The sequence below is a fragment of the Lepisosteus platostomus genome, chromosome 8 (assembly GCF_059453375.1).
Source record: "Lepisosteus platostomus isolate fLepPlt1 chromosome 8, fLepPlt1.hap1, whole genome shotgun sequence".
Taxonomy (NCBI): domain Eukaryota; kingdom Metazoa; phylum Chordata; class Actinopteri; order Semionotiformes; family Lepisosteidae; genus Lepisosteus; species Lepisosteus platostomus.
In genome coordinates, this window is record NC_142618.1 from 10627096 (window position 1) to 10646121 (window position 19026).

The 19026-nt window shown below is 37.2% G+C and overlaps 1 protein-coding gene across 5 annotated transcripts in view; it reads left to right on the plus strand.

The window, feature by feature from the left end:
* Positions 1-19026, plus strand: part of nsmaf (neutral sphingomyelinase (N-SMase) activation associated factor) — a 43140-nt gene that overhangs the window by 2285 nt on the left and 21829 nt on the right. For all 5 annotated transcript variants that reach the window (XM_088642383.1, XM_088642385.1, XM_088642384.1 and 2 more), the window contains exons 2-14: positions 2335-2424; positions 2931-3009; positions 3095-3159; positions 3242-3278; positions 3957-4007; positions 5882-5953; positions 6261-6308; positions 7961-8013; positions 8335-8464; positions 10647-10718; positions 11850-11958; positions 12372-12548; positions 16879-16958. In XM_088642383.1, the coding sequence (XP_088498509.1) occupies positions 2335-2424; positions 2931-3009; positions 3095-3159; positions 3242-3278; positions 3957-4007; positions 5882-5953; positions 6261-6308; positions 7961-8013; positions 8335-8464; positions 10647-10718; positions 11850-11958; positions 12372-12548; positions 16879-16958 (1063 nt within the window). The remainder of the gene's footprint in view (positions 1-2334; positions 2425-2930; positions 3010-3094; positions 3160-3241; positions 3279-3956; positions 4008-5881; positions 5954-6260; positions 6309-7960; positions 8014-8334; positions 8465-10646; positions 10719-11849; positions 11959-12371; positions 12549-16878; positions 16959-19026) is intronic.

Sequence of the window (19026 nt, forward strand, 5' to 3'; positions counted from 1 at the left end):
ACGCAATATTTTCTGGAATGAGAATACTTTGGTTTACCTTATGTACTTTAACAAAAACTTTTCAATTTGTTTTAAGCTTAAGTCACTAAGAAGGCCTAAGAAAGTCACTTAGGCCTAAGAAAAAGGCCAAACTTAGTCAGTTTTCTGTGCATTCCATAATGGCTCAAATTGCCAGACAATTTGCCAGACATCATGTGTAAACCGCTCCACTGTGTCCCAACTGCAGTGAAGGTTTCAGCAGACCGGCAGGACAGATGACAGTCCAAGATCTGGTCGCCCTTGAGTGACCAGACCAGAGCAGGACCGACACATCAGACTGGTCCATCTGAGAGATCGTTTCAGATCTGCCACCTGTACTGCTGCTGAAACTGCCAGCAGACACAATGCCCGCATCAGTGACAGGACAGTGAGGCTCCATGCTGCTGGCCTTAGAGCAAGGCGACCTGTCAGAGGCCCTCTGCTCACACCTCCTAGACGTCATACCCAACTGGCTTGGGCCAGACAGAGGCTGCGATGGACTTGTCAGCAGTGGCATCAGGTCCTCCTCACGGACGAGTCACTCTTCAGCCTGTTCCACGCAGACGGGAGGGCCAGAGTGTGGAGGAGGAGGTGTTGAGTTTCTTTTTTCCATCAGTAAATATATATAACAGTTTACAACTGATTGTGTGTTTAATTCTTAGTTAATAAATGTACTGTACTTCTTCCACATTTGTCCAATTTCCTCTTGGGCAGCTAAGGGCAAGGGAGGGGTGCCAATTGTGTTTTGTATTCATATTCGTCTGCTGTGAAAAAGTAAAATTAATCGTTGATCGTTACTGTGGGACCCTGTGTAAGTGGATATGCACTCTGTGTGTAAGTATCATTCCAGTTTCAGTAAAGGAATCTTTCTTCACTTCAAACTAGAAGAAAATGTCTGAGTGCAACACAATTTAATGGAGCATGCCATATGCAGAGGCATATTGCCAGTCACACTGATAGGGTTTGCGGGACATTCTCAGCAAAATACAGCCAAGGAAGGAAACAATTATCAAAAGCTGTTCATTTATATGAGAAGAAAATCTTATAAAGAATTTTCAGAACAATCTTCATACTAGAACATCTTCCCTGTTTCCAGTCAAAGTGACACTGTTTGGTCACCCAACTCCCTTAGTGTATGAAAAAATAAATTGCAATCTGGCAGTGTGGTGACTAAGGTTTATGACAATATTTAAATTATATGTATGCACAAATTGTATGCACATTTGAAGGTCAATGTCCCAAAATTCCAAATTTCCATCGGTTAAGATATTATTATGCTGTAGCCCAGTGTTATCCAAGTTTAGCTACAGCTCACATCCTGATTGCACTACTCAAGGCCTTACTAAAAAAACAAAAATGCATTGGGTATCTGAGGTGTTTCTTTAGCTGCCAAAGAGGCAGGTAAACATGTGGTCAATGGGGTTTCTGGTGTTTTACTCTGGTTAATGAACTAAATGGCAAGTAATTAGAGCATTCAGCAACAATAGGGCACAGCATGAATACAGATATGGGAAAGAAGAGGAGAAGATACAGAGAGAAGTAACTTCACTGTCACCCTCCTCTACTTTAAAATGTGCCAGACGAGAAGACCTTTTTTTAATAGGTATTGGAGGCCAGATTCTGGCTATGTAATTTGAACATTGTTATCGAGAGATTGCTGCTTGTTCTGGTTTCCTGTATTATGGAATCCTCACTGAAAAAATATTCTCTCTTGGTTTGGTTTGCATTTTTAGAATAGAGAGATTACTTCTCATTCTCTTTTGGCTTCCTTGAAGGAAGGGAGATTTAGTTCTGTTTTCGAATGCTCATTTGTTTTCTTATGCCCGTTTATGTAAATACTGTTTTCAGATTACAAGGGTAGAATTCTTGGATGTTATGTCTGTAGGCCGCTGGAATGAATTGACTTATACTATATGTTGTAGTCTAACTAGTGTCATGTTGTGCTTACATTGTGTTGTTAATTATAAATAATATAGACTGTTTGAGTCCACCTCACTGGAACTGTGCTAGAGAATACAAAGACCTCACCAGACATTTCTCATGTGCCTCACATTTACCTACAGTAACTCTGTTTCTTAAACTTGCAGTACAGCAGTATTTTAAGCGCAAGAAAAAGAGCATCTTAGACTTCAGTAATAATCTAATCTTTAAAATCCTTATTAGATTTTATCATCGGCTTTATTATGGACTTTGTTTGCCAGTGTTTGTGAAGAATCCAGAACCTCTGATAAACACAGATCATCTGCAGTGGGTGGTGGAAATAAACTAGTTTTTCAAGAAATATTTGATTTAAACTGTTTTTGCTTTTCTTCTCAGGTTTTCCCTGTTACTACTTGATCTGGAGGAATATTATTTTGAACAGCACTCAGCGCACCATGTGGCTAGCAATATTACAGCCCAGAAAAGGTAATTGAAATGAACAGTGTATTCTATGCCAAAAGCTTTCTCTTCTGTATTATATTATGAATGGACCTGTAACTCTAGAGCATTTCACATGGTAATAAGCATGCTGGCCTTGTTATGTTTAAATGAGCAATGCTGTGGTAAAAGTGAGGGGATCACATACAGTACTTGACAGATGGTCAGTGGTTTGAAACCTTACATTTTTCTTTCTTGTAGAGCTCTATTACAAAGAAACATGGTTACAATTTATTGTCACTGGTAGGACACAGTATACACAAATATCCCCGTAAGGTTAAGCACAGTAAGCTGGAATTCTCTCTTTGATGTGCATTACCAACAATAATATTAATTTACTTAAGTATTATTAATACACTATACGATCAACTTCACATGCTAAATGGATGAAGCCTTTCATGAAGTTATTGAAAAAAAAATGCTTTCAAAAATCATTCTTTTCCATTTTTTCTTTCTTTAAAGTTAAATTTATTGTCCAATATATTTGTTTCCAGGCCAATTAGAGGATCTCTCAAAATCTGTTCAAAATCCCTAATCTTTGAGCCAGAACCGGTAGCTGAACCTATTTTAAAGGTACAGTATGCTTAACATTTCCTCCAAATGGTGTGTGTAAAAGATATCCACTTAGTTTTTAAAATCTTTTTTTTTTGTTTGTTAGATACCTCTTAAAGACTGTAGCAAAATTGAAGCAATCGAAGAGAGTGCTCAAAATCCTTTCAATGAGTAAGTATCTTGTGAATGCTTTTAGTTCAGCTGCACTTTGTCATCATTTCGAAACATCAATCGATATTTTTTTGTTTTTCAGAATTAATTTCAGCGGATTACTTGTTGTGTGCCGACAGGTAAGATAACATCTGCAAGTCTGAAAATGTATGTGCATTTTATAGTTTTTCTTAAAATGAGTTTCTGAAATAATGTGGACAATTTAATTGGTTTATGCCTTGAGCTTTTTTATTGGGTGTAATACACAAGTGTTATATCTCATATTATATATTATAAACTATAATACATGTTATAATCTGTATACTAACTGCATGAGGCACTTAAAGCCGGAGCATGCTGCAGAAAACTTTCCACTTAAAAATAAAGACTGGTTTTAGAAATATACACTTGCTTTTAGAACTGTTGTATATCTATAAAATATAAGTAGTGTTTCCATTTGTGGCACAGTCGCAAAATAACCCTTTTTGTCACATCAGTAAACAGATCTCCTCTATTTCATGATTCTGGAAATACTGTTCAATGGTCTCAGTGTATATACAGTAGATAGTATTTTTTCTGTCCCTACCAGAAGAACAGCTTCTTTCTTGGAATAGAAGAAACACATCTTAAAAATATACTTTGACTTTTGTGTGGTTACTTTTTAATGATAGGAAGCTGTACCCTTTTATGATGTTACACCACAAAATGTTTCTTGGCGGGATGCACACCACTGTTTTGAACTGCGTGCAATGGGACTAATTTGAACAATGTTCTTTCAAGATGCTGATTGTGAGCTAAAGCACGTTTTCTTATTTTAGGTTTACTTCATTAAAGAAGACAATATTGTAGCTCCTTATAAGATTGAAAGAGTAAGTGTGATCTTTTCTAGTACTACTGCTGAGTGTTAGAAACAATCTCTTTAAGAAAACTTGTTACCACAGACCACTACTGTACTTATTTGGACACAGTTTTTTGGAAACATAAATTTATGCTAGACACAAATACAGTTTGAAACAGTGTATATAGTTAATTGTAGGAATATAGCTTTTTATTATTTTGATTCTTTTGACTTGATTAATAGGTTCCTTACAACAGTAAATTCTAGTACAGTTGATTCCCTTTTTATCTTCCTTTAACTTCTCTTATTTGTCCTTTTGAACAGTTTTACACCAGTGTGCAAATTGTCCTGTTTAATACAGCCCCATTCACAGTGCCACCCCATCTTATTGTCTGTCTCAGTGCCCATTAATGTGGTGTATTAAGTGTTCAGAGCTTTGAATTCAGCCACAAGAATTTGTGAGTGAGTCTCTACAAACTTTGCACACCAGTTTGGTGCACTTTTTACCCATTCTTATTGGGAGATTTGCTGAAGCTCTATCGAGTTTTTTGGGGACAGCAGTTGTGAAGTCCTTCCACCGATTCAGTGGAGCTCAATTCAGGGTTGTCTTAAAACCAGTCAAAAACTTAGATGTTCTTACATGTAGGACATTCAAAAATTAAAGGTGAATTTTTTGTTCCAGTTTTAGGTCTGAAGCCTGTTTTGTTCTAAGATTTGTCAGTACTTTGCTCCATCTAGGTTTCTATTGGTCTTGATAAGCTTCCCAGTCTGCGCTGATGACAAATAGAACTATAACAACGCTGCCTCCACCATGTTTGGCAATAGGGATTGTGCTGACTTTGTGGTGCAGTACTTTGGGTTTGTAGTAGATGTAACACATTTAAACAAAAAAGCTTTTAATTTTGTCTGTCTGACCACAACCCCTCCTTTTTTGCATTATGACCTAGGCCTTTTTTTGCAAACTTCATGTTAGATCTATTTTTTTTTTTCAGTTCCAAACGAGTGTACTTTGTAGAAAGATAGGAATATTGTTGATCCTTTGATATTTTCTCCCAACTCAGTCACTGAACTCTGTAGCTCTTTGAAAGCTGTTATTGGCCTCATAGTGACATCTCTAACCAGTTTCCTCCTTGCCTGGCTGCTTGGTTTCAAGGGATAGACTAATCTAGGCAGTGCTTGGGTTTCATTCATTTCTCAGTGATTGACTTCACTGTGCTCAAAGAGATATTAAAGGTTTTTGAAATGTTTTTTTTTACCCTTGTCCTGCTACCTTTATACAGCTTTATCCCTCAGTTGTTTTGAAATCACCTTCATGGTTGAATTTTGGCTTCCAATGCAGTGCTTGACTGAGGAGCCTTACATACACACATTTATTCTGAAATTATATGAACTGCTTTTATTGCTCACAGATAGAGGTCACTCAGCTTTGTGCACAAAAATGAATGCTTGCACAGCAAAAGGTCTGAATACTCATGCTGTCGTGCCCATTTCTCTTTCATATGAATTATTATTCTTCATTATTCCTAATTATCAATTTAGCACAACTTAATTTTTAAACTTAGTGTCACTTTCAAAGGGAAACATTTTTTGACCCAGAATTTTCATAACAATCTTATGTCACTATAAATTCTTATAGTTTTGTATTTATGCAGATTTAAATGAGGAAAACAGTTAGAGGTACAAAGAACATTTTCTTGCATGTTTAATTGCACATTTGTAGCCACATTTGTGCAGATTAGCTTGCTGTGTTGTTTGATAACAGGGAACTATGTTGTTAATTTTTTCTCATATTGTTCTCTGTGGTAACCCAGAGGTAATTCACCTCATGTTATAATGTTAATGTTTAGAACTCTACTATGCAAATCAATGCTCCAGTTACAAATATATCTTTTTATGTGAACTTAGGGAGAAAGAGCCTTCATATTTCAACTTGAAGTTTCAAGCAAAACAGAAGATGTGGCGCAAACGTTGCTTCAGGTATGTATTTCTTGTAGTAGTTTCCATTTAGAGTAGTTATAACAATGAGGAAAAGTCCTGTTGGAATCACAAGTCAGTAAAGTAGTGTTGAGAATTTCTTTAACTTCTGCTACAACTACTGCTTATATGTAGTACTACTAAAAAAAGAGGTAGTATGAAAAACAATAGGTTGTGTTCTAGTATTTTTTTCTTTTTCTAAAGGTATTCACGTGTATTCAAACTGTTGCCACCTTGACAATTATTTTGTGTTGAGTTGTTATATGTTTCACTCCTTGTTCTGTTAATGGCCAATATTTTGCTTTCGTAGTTGCATAGAGCATCCTGTCTTGACAAGCTGGGAGATCAAACTGCCATGGTGAGTCATTGTCTTTGCGGAATGTTATGATGATTATGAGATATAATACAGCTCTTATTGAGATCATGTCATACCAGCCGGTTATCCTGATGTGTTAGTACTGTAAAATAAGATGTTACATTTAAATTTAAAACAAAAATATTTTTGATGCAAAAAGTGACAGATTGCAGCAGGTGTAGTAAATAAGTCACCCAGCCTGGTATCATGACATGACATATAGTTTAAAGTACAGTATATGATTCAAATCAAAGGATGTTATTTGAAATCGTATAATGCAGCAGTAAGATCTCATGGAGAGTGTCAGTATCCTGTGTTGTCTTCATCATGATATTCAAAGAGAAATCCCTTAGTAATGGATGTGCCATAATCTCAAACCAAAAGTATCCCTCTTTACGGCCTCAACTCCAGTAAGGGTCTTAGCAGTTCAATTTTATTCAGGCTTTAAAGATTTAAAGAGTTTAAGGATTTAGTGTGCTGGAACACTTATATTGTAAAGGCCAAAGGTCTTCATCAGCAAGCTCCCAGTGCAAATACCCCAAGTGAGGAAGCAGGTTTTTGAGATTTGCAACATCAACTCTGAAACCAATCCGAGACAGTCTACATTGCATCATTGTTCCTACTTCACAGGGCTGAAACACAGACAACATACAAGAGGCACTTAAAGTGCTGATGTTGTATCTGCAAAGGAAGATTTTACGTATCAAGTGAGAGGATATGGAGGATACCACATAAGTGTTCTCTGCTAAGCAGGCGCTGCAAGCTTTGAAGCTACCGTATGATTAATTCCATCAGCTCTGTTCGGTTAGCCATGTCATACCGATATCATATTTTGTGCTCTAAAAAAAAAAAGGTGATCTTCTTACAACTTAGTCAAGGCTAATGCACCAGATTAGGCTAGAAGAAATGCTTTAAACACATGGTAAACAGATACATGAAGAAATGCAGTTTTAATTTCTAAAAGATTACGGTGCAAAACCAGTTGGATGGGGAACATCTGGGAAGGAGCCCAGCAATCAAACAAGTAAAGGCATTATAGAAAGCATACCATGACCAGATTGTGTAGCAGACTATTTAATAAAGCTAAAGTCTTCATGTAGGACAAATAGCCAGTGGTTTATTAAGAAAAAAAAGACTTTGCTAATGCAAGTATAGCTTATTTACGGAAGAATAAAATGAAGTGCTTTTGTAAAGTGTACATTTCTAATTGAGCATATGCTTTTTTGGCTTACATCCCTTGTCTTTGAGTATTAAGTGAAAGTGGGATAAGTAAGATAAGTAAGGGATAAGGTACTGTACACTGAGACATAAATGAGATAATGGTCTTATTTTTGTAGAACAAGGACTTTTTCCATTTTTCATCCTTTAAATCCACATATATAAACATACATCAACATTATACATATTTGAAAATAAGAATAAGACTAATTCATGCTCATGGACCTTATTCCCCATGAGGTCCCTTATAGTTTAGTCTAAACCAGTATGTTCATAGCCTGAGACATTCAACTTTTATATCTTTAAGCTGTAAAACCAGATGAAGATTTTCAATGTTTGTACCTCAATTGTTTTGGGGTTTTGTGTAACAGTGATAGCTACATTTTAAAATTATTTCATTACTGCTGTAGAAAAAATAAATTGTATTTGTATTCTAGATTGCTGCCAATCTGCAGTCACGGTTAGCTAGAACATCTTTTGACAAGAACAGGTATTGTTTTGTTTTTTATACATTCCTTTTGTCATGAGGAAGGATGAGCTAGCTGGTTTAAGGAGTGCTTGATCTCTTCAGCAGTGATGATAGGGATTAAATTTAAACAGTCTAATCCTGTTTGGAAAAGAGTGCACATAAACTCATCTTGAAACAAAATACTGAGTATTTTAGTGCTATTAAATTAAAAATGTTAAATTATTATATCATCAGACTCAGAATAAAAAGGAAACTTTTGAGGAAACATTAGAGGAAACACACCTTAATTTGTATAAAATACTTCTAAAAAAGTCATATTTTTTCTTGTCCTTTTGTCTTAAGCTTTCAGAGTGTTTCTGAGCAGCCTCACATGGAATGCAAGGCTGAAATGGTGAATCCGCTAGTGACCAACCCAGGACACGTGTGTATAACTGATGAAAACCTCTACTTTCAGCCACTCTGCGGTTATCCAGTGAGTCATTTTCTTGTGCTGAAAAAAACGATAAAAGATTTTTTTATGCACAAGAACAGATGGACTATAGCCTTTTTGTAAATAGAGCAGTCTCAGTTATAAAGGGGCCATTCACAATGCTAGTTGTCATGTTCTGTCCTTCCATCCATTTTGTAAGCACTTCCTGGTCACAGGGGAGCCTGAGCTTATCCCAGCAAGCAACAGGCGCAGGGAAGGGTCCACCCTGGACGAGACAGCCTTAATTTATATAAAACACCTTCATTTGTATGAAATCATTCTTAACCTTTTTCTTGTCTTGTTATAAACCATTAATAACATTAAAATGGAAAATCTGAAATTGTTCATAGGGAAATTAAATTGCACAACAGAGGCATTTGACTGGCTCAGATGTGGAGACTCCCTGCTCTAATCTGTGGTTTCATGTTATTTCTCAGTATAAAAGGAAAGGGAATCCAGGAGAGTTCTGGGAAGGCAATTGACAAAGTATGCCTAGCCAAGCCTTTGACTTTACTACTCATTTGTGGGATGGAGTTAAATTGCTAAATGCGTTTTCTAGTTACTTCTTTAATTATTCAGGCCAGTGCTTTTATTGTGGTGACTGAAGCATTATGTAATTACAGTAAGACTCAGATTCTGTCTCTGGGTAGATGTCAAATTGAAAATATGTTTTATGTGTTACAACTGAGCCAATTCTGCTATGGTTATTAAATGGGAAATTTCATATGGCTCGCATCTTGTCATGGATGTTTTGGTATTCATCCGAAGAAATTAGGAGGCCACAAATAACCATTAAGATTTACTTTTAGCGAATGCTGCTGCAAAGTACCAATAAAATGGTAGGAAAAAAGGTATTGATGTAATATTAGAAACATTTTCCCAAAATACAGTGCCTTGAAAAAGCTTTCCAACCTTTATGAATAGTAGAGATTGATCTTTGTACTATTGAAAAACAAGGGGTAATGTTGCAGAAATGTATTATTTTTTTCTTAGCAACCAACAACAGTGTATAGTGAAAGTGTAGATGTTTCTTTCGCATAATCGTATATTTTCCAAAGTTAATTCTTTGGTTTCTGAAGAATCCTTGATGGAAATATTTTCCGATAATGCAATTAAAAATTCTGCCCAGTGGGGTTATTAATTACAGTACCTTACTAGCAAAAAGCCATATCCCTGGTGAGTCTACTCAGAGCCTATCACAGAAGCACAGGGTACTAGGCAGCTGTGCCATTCACCTGAATGTGAGAGAACATGCAAACTCCAGAGACAAGGTGTCAGTCCAGGATTAAACCCCAGGACCTAAGACTTGAGGAGCTGCTGTGAGGCAGCAGCACTAATTGCAATGCTACTGTGTCTCCTGTCTTATACTCTTGTGATTTTTTTAAAGTGGAGAATATCTGTTCATGCCAGTGAAGATGCATTCAATGATGAAATAAATGCAATCGTTGTCAGAGATTTAAAATAAGTTATAAAAATCCCTTTGATCTCCTAACTTGAAAACCGTGTTTTGCTTAAAGATCAAAATGTATGATCTGTAGTGTGTGTGGGTAGCATTTACTGTATATGATGTTACTGCATTTCTAAAAATAAAAAAAATCTTCAAGTAGAAAGGAAGTCTAGTGTTTCAGTGGGATGGATGCTAAATTAAAACATAGCAATCAGTACAGACTAAGGAAATAAACTATAATAAACGTGACTCAAAATAAAATTAAAAGAAACAGGATTGCCTTATTTTACCAGACAAAATATTTTTTTACAATTAAATGACCTAAATGGGCCAAATGACTTTCATTTGTTTGTAACATTATATTCTCTTAATGTCAACTATTTAGGCTTGTTTAAAGACCACTTTTTTTGGCTGTTAATTGTTTAAGCACTTATAAATGTATACACATCAGTTTAGGTTTGCCTGAAGCATTGTATTTAATTGTGAATGGACACTTCTGGCCCTTCTGTGTCTTGAAATACATGTATATTAAATGTTAGGTTTATTCCATGTTGAAAAAAAGAAGAGAAAACACAACATTTTGGCTGTGAAGCCCTTTGGCTTCATAGCCGAAATGTTGTGTTTTCTCTCTTCTCTTTTCAGCATGGAATAAACCTATTACTTGTTCCTTTGCAGACTACGCATGCTGATGCAGATACCCACCTGAACTATATTAAATGTTGCCATGTTTACCTTTAGGAACCTGTGGTACAAATTAAGCTTCACAGTGTGAGGCGCATCTACAAGAGAAGACATAGTCTGATACCATTGGTGAGTGTAGATACAGTCTGCATTAAATCTGACTAAACATCAGTGTATAGTTTTGCTGTAACTGGGAAGCATCTACTGTATATTGATTAATGTTGCATGCAGATACATTTCCATCAGATTGCTTTTGTGGAACCATCATGTTGCATTCAGAATCGTTCAGTGGATATGTCAGAAATAATTACAATTTGGTTGCTGTGTGAATTACCATATGTTTGTATCTTAATCTGGAGTGATGCCTATTTCTCGCAGAAACTAATTAATTTTAAATATCCATTTCACAGAAAGTAGCAAGGCAATCAGTTTCTTCAAACCCTTTGCGTTTTGCTTAATGCTTCTTTTTTCAGCTCCGTGGAAACTTTCCATCAGTCACCGATTTGTAATTTGTGATTGCTAGGTGGAGCTTTGAGTTAATCTGGGCCCAATTTGAATAAACCTCTCACTGTCTCTATATTTTGTATAGAAGCAAATGGATGGAGAACTGGGCACAGCAATATGCCTTTGTATACCTATAACAACAGCATTATGTTTTATGTGTTGTATATATTTAGAGATCCAGCCATTTTCTAGCCGCTTTATCCAATATAGAATTGTGAGCGAGCCAGAGCCCATCCCAGCAAGCAATGGCTGCGAGGATGGATACACCGTAGACAGGACACCAGTCCACTGCAGGGGACACAGAGACACAAACACGCTCACACTCACTCCAGAGCCAGTTTCCCTAGAAGCCACATAACCTACTTTTGTGTGTCTTTGGACTGTGGGTGGAAACCAGAGCACCCGGAGGAAACCCAGACAGACACAGGGAGAACATACAAACTCCACACACACAGATTGCACCCTGGGAATTGAACCCAAAGCTGCAGTGCTGTGAGGCAGCAACGCTATATTTAGGCATTCTACACTGGGTGGCAGTGATCTATCTATTATTATGGAGACAAGGTCACTAGAACTATTGTATGTACAGTACAGTAAAAGTCTTTCAAATTTTGGGATTAACAACACAAGAGTTAAAACTCAGCCAAAATCAGAGTATCATTTATCACAGTACTTACAGACCTAAATGCATGCTGCTTGTTTTTGCTTTCTCGTGTCTGTTTTCTTTTTTAATAGGCTTCCTCTTTTTCTTTTCAGGGACTTGAAGTCTTTTGCACTGAAAATGATCTCTGTTCAGACATATATTTGAAGTTTTATAAAACCAGTGAGAGAGACGAACTTTACTACTACATTGCTACTTTTCTAGGTCAGTTCATGTGTGGTCCAGTGAAAACGTCTGTAACTGTGTACTGTATACAGTACTTTTTGCAGGGGTGGTATGTCATTTTAAATGAATTCTGATTTGTATCGTGAATGTTAAATAAGGACAAATTCACTTTGCTTAATAATGCTTAATAATGCTTAATAACTTATCTCATCTTGAAAGATGTTGGGGAGTTGTCTTAAAACTATTGCATGGTAGTTTGTTCTAGATCTTCACAGCCCTTTATGTAAAGAAAAGGTTTCTGTTTTCAATTCATTTAAAAAAATAATTTTGCATGGAATATACTTTTGCAAGCTACAGTAAGTCTTGAGTGTAGCTCCTATGCTACTGTATACAACATTTGGCAAAATACCTGCTTTATCACATTGTTACATGACTGAACATTATCTCACCAGAAAACCACATGGTGGAACACACTGCCGAGAGCTACATGCTACAGTGGCAGAGAGGACATATCAGCAATTACCAGTACCTCTTACACCTCAACAATCTGGCAGATAGGACTTGTAATGATCTTTCACAGTATCCTGTCTTTCCATGGGTAATAGCTGATTACAACAGTGCAGAACTTGGTAAGTGACATAAACAGCTATATACTGTATAGTAAAATCTATTTACAGATGGAATTTCCATAAATTATCCATTTGTGTCTTAGAGTTTCTGAGAATAAGCATTATAATAATAATAATAATAATAATAATAATTGCTTACACTTATATAGCGCTTTTCTGGACACTCCACTCAAAGCGCTTTACAGGTAATGGGGACTCCCTTCCACCACCACCAATGTGCAGCATCCACCTGGATGATGCGACGGCAGCCATAGTGCGCCAGAATGCTCACCACACATCAGCGATCAATGGGGAGGAGAGCAGAGTAATGAAGCCAATTTATAGAGGGGAATTGTTAGGAGGCCATGGTTGATAAAGGCCGATGGGGAAATTTGGCCAGGATGCCGGGGTACACCCCTACTCTTTTCGAGAAACACCCTGGGATTTTTAATGACCACAGAGAGTCAGGACCTCGGTTTTCCGTCTCATCCGAAGGATGGTGCAGTATAGTTTACAGTATAGTGTCCCCGTCACTACACTGGGGCATTAGGACCCACATGAGCCGCAGGGTGAGCACCCCCTGCTGGCCCCACTAACACCTCTTCCAGCAGCAACCTTAGTTTTTCCCAGGAGGTCTCCCATCCAGGTACTGACCAGGCTCACACCTGCTTAGCTTCAGTGAGTTGCCAGTTGTGAGTTGCAGGGTGATATGGCTGCTGGCCGTATTATAGAATTATATCATTATAGAATGAGCTATAAACCCAGTCTTAACCCATTCTGTAAACCTGTTGTTTTTAGAATATCATAAAACAGCTCAGTGGTCTGGGCTACTTCCTCACATACTAAGAGGAAGCTCTTCTGAGAATTATTACCTCGCAGTGGTGGAGTGACTTGCATAGTCCGATGAACCCCATAGCTATGCGGTCTGATCGGGTATTCGCCAGCTTAGCTCAACGGATTACCCACGTAGCCTGTCAGGGACTGAGAGCAAAACACGGCTCCATGCAGCAAGACTGTGGGTTTACTACCCATAAGACAAAGGCTGAGGCTCAGGACAAGGGCAGTGTGGCAGCAAGAGGGTGGATTATGACCAAGTCATGACAATGGAGACTGACCATTGGGTATGGAGTACCTCATTTTTGGAGGGAAGGGTTCAGGAAGGTAACCCCAAAGCTTGAGGGCCCGGGAGGAAGGTAACAATTAGAAATATTCAGACTCACTTCCAAACCATAACTTTGACTCTGGAACCAAACGTCTGTAATGAGGGTGGTTACTTTCCCACTGTGTTGTGGCCTTGTATTGTGTTGTGGAGAAGCGGACATTGGAGGAAGAGAATCTATCAAGGCAAAGAAGGAGGTCTTCTAAGCAGTGCCTTTAAATGGGTGAGATGTCCCCAGGGCTGTGTTCATTCAGTGCCTTATAATGGGTCAAAAAAACATTTCCTGCATTGTCAAAGTTGGTAAATACTGAAGTTAATAAAGAAATACGAGAAAATACTGTGAGGAACTCCTCAAACCAATCAAGGTGCCTTCCTATGAGGAGGCTGGCCTAGAAGTATTCAGTAAGATCACTACAGTGATAAACTGTCTTCATACTAGTAAGGCAGCAGGCTTGGGCAAGATTCCTCAGAAAAAAAGAAAGGTTATAAATTAGAGTCCATTTGGCGCATCTAGCCCATTTGGTTGTTAGTAGCTGCTGTAATGGATGTGAGGATCTCATTCAGATTTTTCTCGAAACAAGCCAGGCTTGGGTTCAGCTTGTGGATTGCTTACCCACACTCACTCTGAGATGGACAACATTGAAGTCTTGTTCTTTACGTACCTCACCTTACAGAAATTTGAAGTATCGGGGATGATGAGAATCTTCTCCAAATAGATGTCATGTTCTCTCCCGGAAAAAAAGTGGATTGTTTTTCTGAGGTGAGGGAGGAGCAGCTGTCCTTAGTGGGTTCTTGTGCGATGGCATGTGGGAGTGTACGTTTGGCCAGTGGATAGGTGCGGTGTTGTTAGTGTTTCAGGATGAAAAGGGCTTGCAGTTCTCAGCTGAAGGTCTCAGTATACAGTTTGATCCAAATTGTAATAGTAACTTCTGAAAGGACAGATTCACGGTACATGAGGTATCTTTACAGGGCTGTTGGTGGCCTTTTTCTCTTGAGACACGCTGAATAATTTAGCTGTTTCAGATAGACGCTTCTCTAGACTAAAATGAGCCAGTTGAGCCGGGCCTAACCTCCAGGATAATCCCACCCAGATTCTTTCGGGCCAGTCACACTTGGCAGAAACCTTGTAGCCAAAACGGGACACACTAGTGGGACACTTCTTTATTTTGGAAAGTGGAAATCTGTAGGTGAGGATAAAGTTGCCTGGTTCTGCCTCTTGTCATGCTGCCACTGTAACCAACACCAGGATAAGACGATTGAAAATGGAAGGAGACATAGATTTAAAAGAAGATAAGCTTGTGTGTTGAGTTCAAACCTAAATTTAGGAGGGTATTTTTTCAATCGTATCTACTATGTTTGTATTGGAGCTCTGCAAGAGGATGTTTGCATAATGGGATAAAGGAAAAACAAGCAAAACACATAAGCAAACATCTTTGTTCCATGAATTTAGACATGATTTAACTAAGTTAATACTTAAAAGTGTTCTGAGGATGTGAATGTTTGCAATGAGAGTCACAAATACTTTTGACTGGTATGCCCTTCAGCGGTGACTCACTGAGCAGAAAGAAATTATGATAATTGTGACTATCAGAGTAACAGTGTAGATTGCATGATTTCTTAACCTTTTCACCTGTTTTCAGTAGGTTTGCATTGAATGCAAATTTAATGCGTAACCAGAGTGGAAGGATGGGACCAAAGGTTTGTCGTTTGCACTTTGGTTCAGAATCTAAATTGCAAAATGAAATCTTGGTGTTGCACAGCTTTGTACTAAGATATGATAGATAAAGGTGTATGTATTACAACTCACATATCCAATAACTCAAGTGTAAACCCAGTAAGGGGGATAAAGGCGTGGATGACTGGAAAGCAGTTCTCAGAACTGAAGAATTCCCATGGCCTTTGTTACTGGTTGGTGTCAGCACAAAATGTAAACCGTGTCCTTTTCAAATATCGAATGATGTATTCTTATAACCTGTTTAGACCTGCTGCATTCACAAGACCTTTCAGCCTGGTAATACTGATCTAAACCAGAGTCCTAGGAGAAACACGAGTTGCTGTCAGTCTACAAAAGAAACTGCACAGAAAAAGGTGAAGGAATCAAAAGACGTACAGAAAACAGAACAGACAAGATGGGCAAGCAGAATGCAATTAAAAACAATGTGGTGTAGTTATTGGCAATGCAAACAAGAGGAACAGGATTCACAGGTCAAATTTGTTCTGTCTGAGGCACAGTGCCTAACATGCCACAGTGCTGAGGCAAATTCCAAAAGCCACGAAGTTCTGAAGTGCCGTTCAGACCTGTTGACGGATTAATTGCTCGATTTACAGTAGACGGTTGTTCAGATGCACTGTCCTCCTTGCTCACATTAAGTTCGCTGGATGAATTTTGAGGATCCATTGCAGTGGTTGAAGATCCACCGGGAAAGAGATGCATCAAACTGTGAAAAAATATTCTGTCATTTTACGCTTCGCCATTGTTAGCAGATCAGCCAGCGTGGGGAACTTTTGCAGTAGCCTGTGTTCTAGTGCGTAGCTTCTTAGCTTTCTACATTAACCAACAACATTGTGCTTCATAACCAACAACATTGTGCTGTAATGAAGAGACGTATAAGGCCTGCACTCTAAAGATGTAATTAAGTAACACCTCATCACCAGATGAAATTTGACCACATATGCACACAAATTAACAACATTTTGGTATCTATCGCTAATGGCGACTAGACTTTAAATTATTGTCACAAATTCTTATTTTTGTCACCATTTGCCACCATTTCAGTAGCAGTCTGGAGCCCTGTGACTGAAACTCCAGACCTTTCCGTTTTCTCCCATCAGACAGTGACAGGCTAATGTGGTGGATAAAGGTTTGTTGTTTATAAAGCAAAAAATAAGATTGGTCCTTACCAAGGAATGGTTTCATCTCTTCATTCTCAGAAAGCCATTTTCTAAAATCTCACATTCTAAACTTGCTAAGCTACATTAGAGAAAGCAATAAAAATGACATTTCTATATGTTTTTTGTACTTTGAAATCTATACAATTTAAATATTGTATTTAATCTGTTACAGTGTTTCGTATTCATTTTCTTTCTGTTCTTTCATCCAGGAAGTGTAAAATTGTTGTTCAAAATAATTTCAAATGCCTTTTCGGAAATTCAGTCTTTTTTGTAAAGCTGTCTTTTGTTTCCTTTCACTAGATTTGATGAATCCTGACACATTTCGAGACTTGAGCAAGCCAATTGGCGCGCTGAATAAAGAAAGACTGGAGCGGTTGTTGGTAAGCGTTCTTTTAAGTGGCTCCAAGACTGCAGTAGTGAGCTTCAATCCTAACCCAGTGTCAGGAGCCTCGCTTAGGTTTGCTTAGGGTTAACTTCACAGAAAGACCAGTTTGGATACAATATTTTTAAAAACTCAAATTGACGATTGTGATTTAAGTCATTATACTGGAAAGAATTAGTACACAAGTCTCTTTTTTGGTACTGAACTGTTCTTAGGTTATATTTAACTGTTCTTAAGGTACTGTAGGTTCAGTTTTAAGAATGTATAGTATAGATTTATAGAAACGATTTAAAGATTTAATCTTGATATTGCTATAATCATAATATCAAATTCATGATATAAGTAATATTAACAATCTATGCTTCCTTCTGTGCTGAAGCAGCCCTGCCTTACATAATATTAAAAAGAATCATACATAAGAATATACATCACAGAAAACATAAATGCTACAATTAATTAAATATTAAAACAATAGGAATAAAAAGGGAGGTAATGATAAAACTTTCCCAAATCTTAACCACTGTCCTAACATGAAACCCCCATGTTAGCAACCACAGGTACACAGACTTGTTCACTCATTTCACTCATACACATTTAAATAAAGTTCATCACTCGATGGTGCTTAAGATCAGGTGAGTGGTGAGGTCCAAGCTTTATAAACCCTTTATTCTTCCTGATGTCAGTAGTTTAGTTTTAAACACATAATCCATCTTTATCCAAACCCTGATCCATATCTTAAACATGGGTTTAGTGTAAGGGTTAAGGCTAAGTCTCTAACATAGTGGATTTGTAAAGTTTTCCCATGCTTTTTCAAGGGGTGAGATACATATATCAACCTTATGAGTCAGAGTCTGCATCAGTCTCTGCTTGAGGCACAAGGTTCATTTTATTTTTAATATTCTCGTGAATATACTGTACATTTTCTCTTTGAAGACTTTGCCATTCTGTTCTGCCTTGGGTCTTTGTATATCACAAACATATAAAATGTAACATCTTGAAAATTAACAAACATCCGGACACATGACAGCTTGTGAGATTTAATTGAAGTCACTGCAGCTATGAATAAAACAATACCATATCAATGATTCAAAGAAATGAATTGGTGGAACACTTATTTTAATAATCCATAATTGTAACTGCAATTTTCCTTTGTAGAATTGAAGTCGTTGAGCAAGAGTTTGCAGGATCCTAAAATCTTTGTACCATTGTGCTTTTGCCACATATTTGAAGTTACCAAGGGAGGTCACCTGCCTCTGGGATCATCTACTATGGTTTTAAATATGAGAATATGACAGCATGATAATAGTTTGGTGTGAAAAGTAATGCATAACTTTGAATTAAGCTTGGTAAGGCATTGCTATATACAGCTAATAATTAGTGTGCCATGTATACTTTCATTTAAATATAATTAAATTATACTGCTGCTGTCTCAAGTAAGTAGAGTTCTTTTGTTTGCAAAATGCAGTTTTGTTCCTTAAAAGTTTATGGAAATTAGGCTAATGATGTATGTGGATCACATCTGCTGTTTCAATCATGAAGTTTCTTGAAATATAGTATAAGCATACTATTCAATAATTTGAATTACATGATTGCAAATAAACCAGTGTGCAAAGGGTCATATATGGTTAAAAATACAATTACATTACAAATGTGATTTGCTGATTAAGAATTACACAGGTATAATTGTTATTGACCAAATAATTGATTATAGCACCAGTTTAACGTAAACATATATAGAAAATAACAAAAGTGTCAAGTGATAGTTTTCACATTGCGGGATAAGTTATATGCTGGTACCTATAGTATATATCAATTGCTGTGCCAAAAGGGTTAGGCATTTTTCATTGTCTTACTCTTTTCACTAATTTATTTTCATGCTTTTGTGAAAACACAAAATATCTGCATTTTCAGTTAAAGATTGCTGTAGATTTGTTTTCAGACCATATATCCTGTTAGAGTTATACAAGTAAGTTGTATACAAAAAGCAGCCTTTTAACATGAATGTGTACAGAGGAACGGATGAAGTTAATGTTGAGAAACATTTGATAGAGAGTCACCTATTTTCT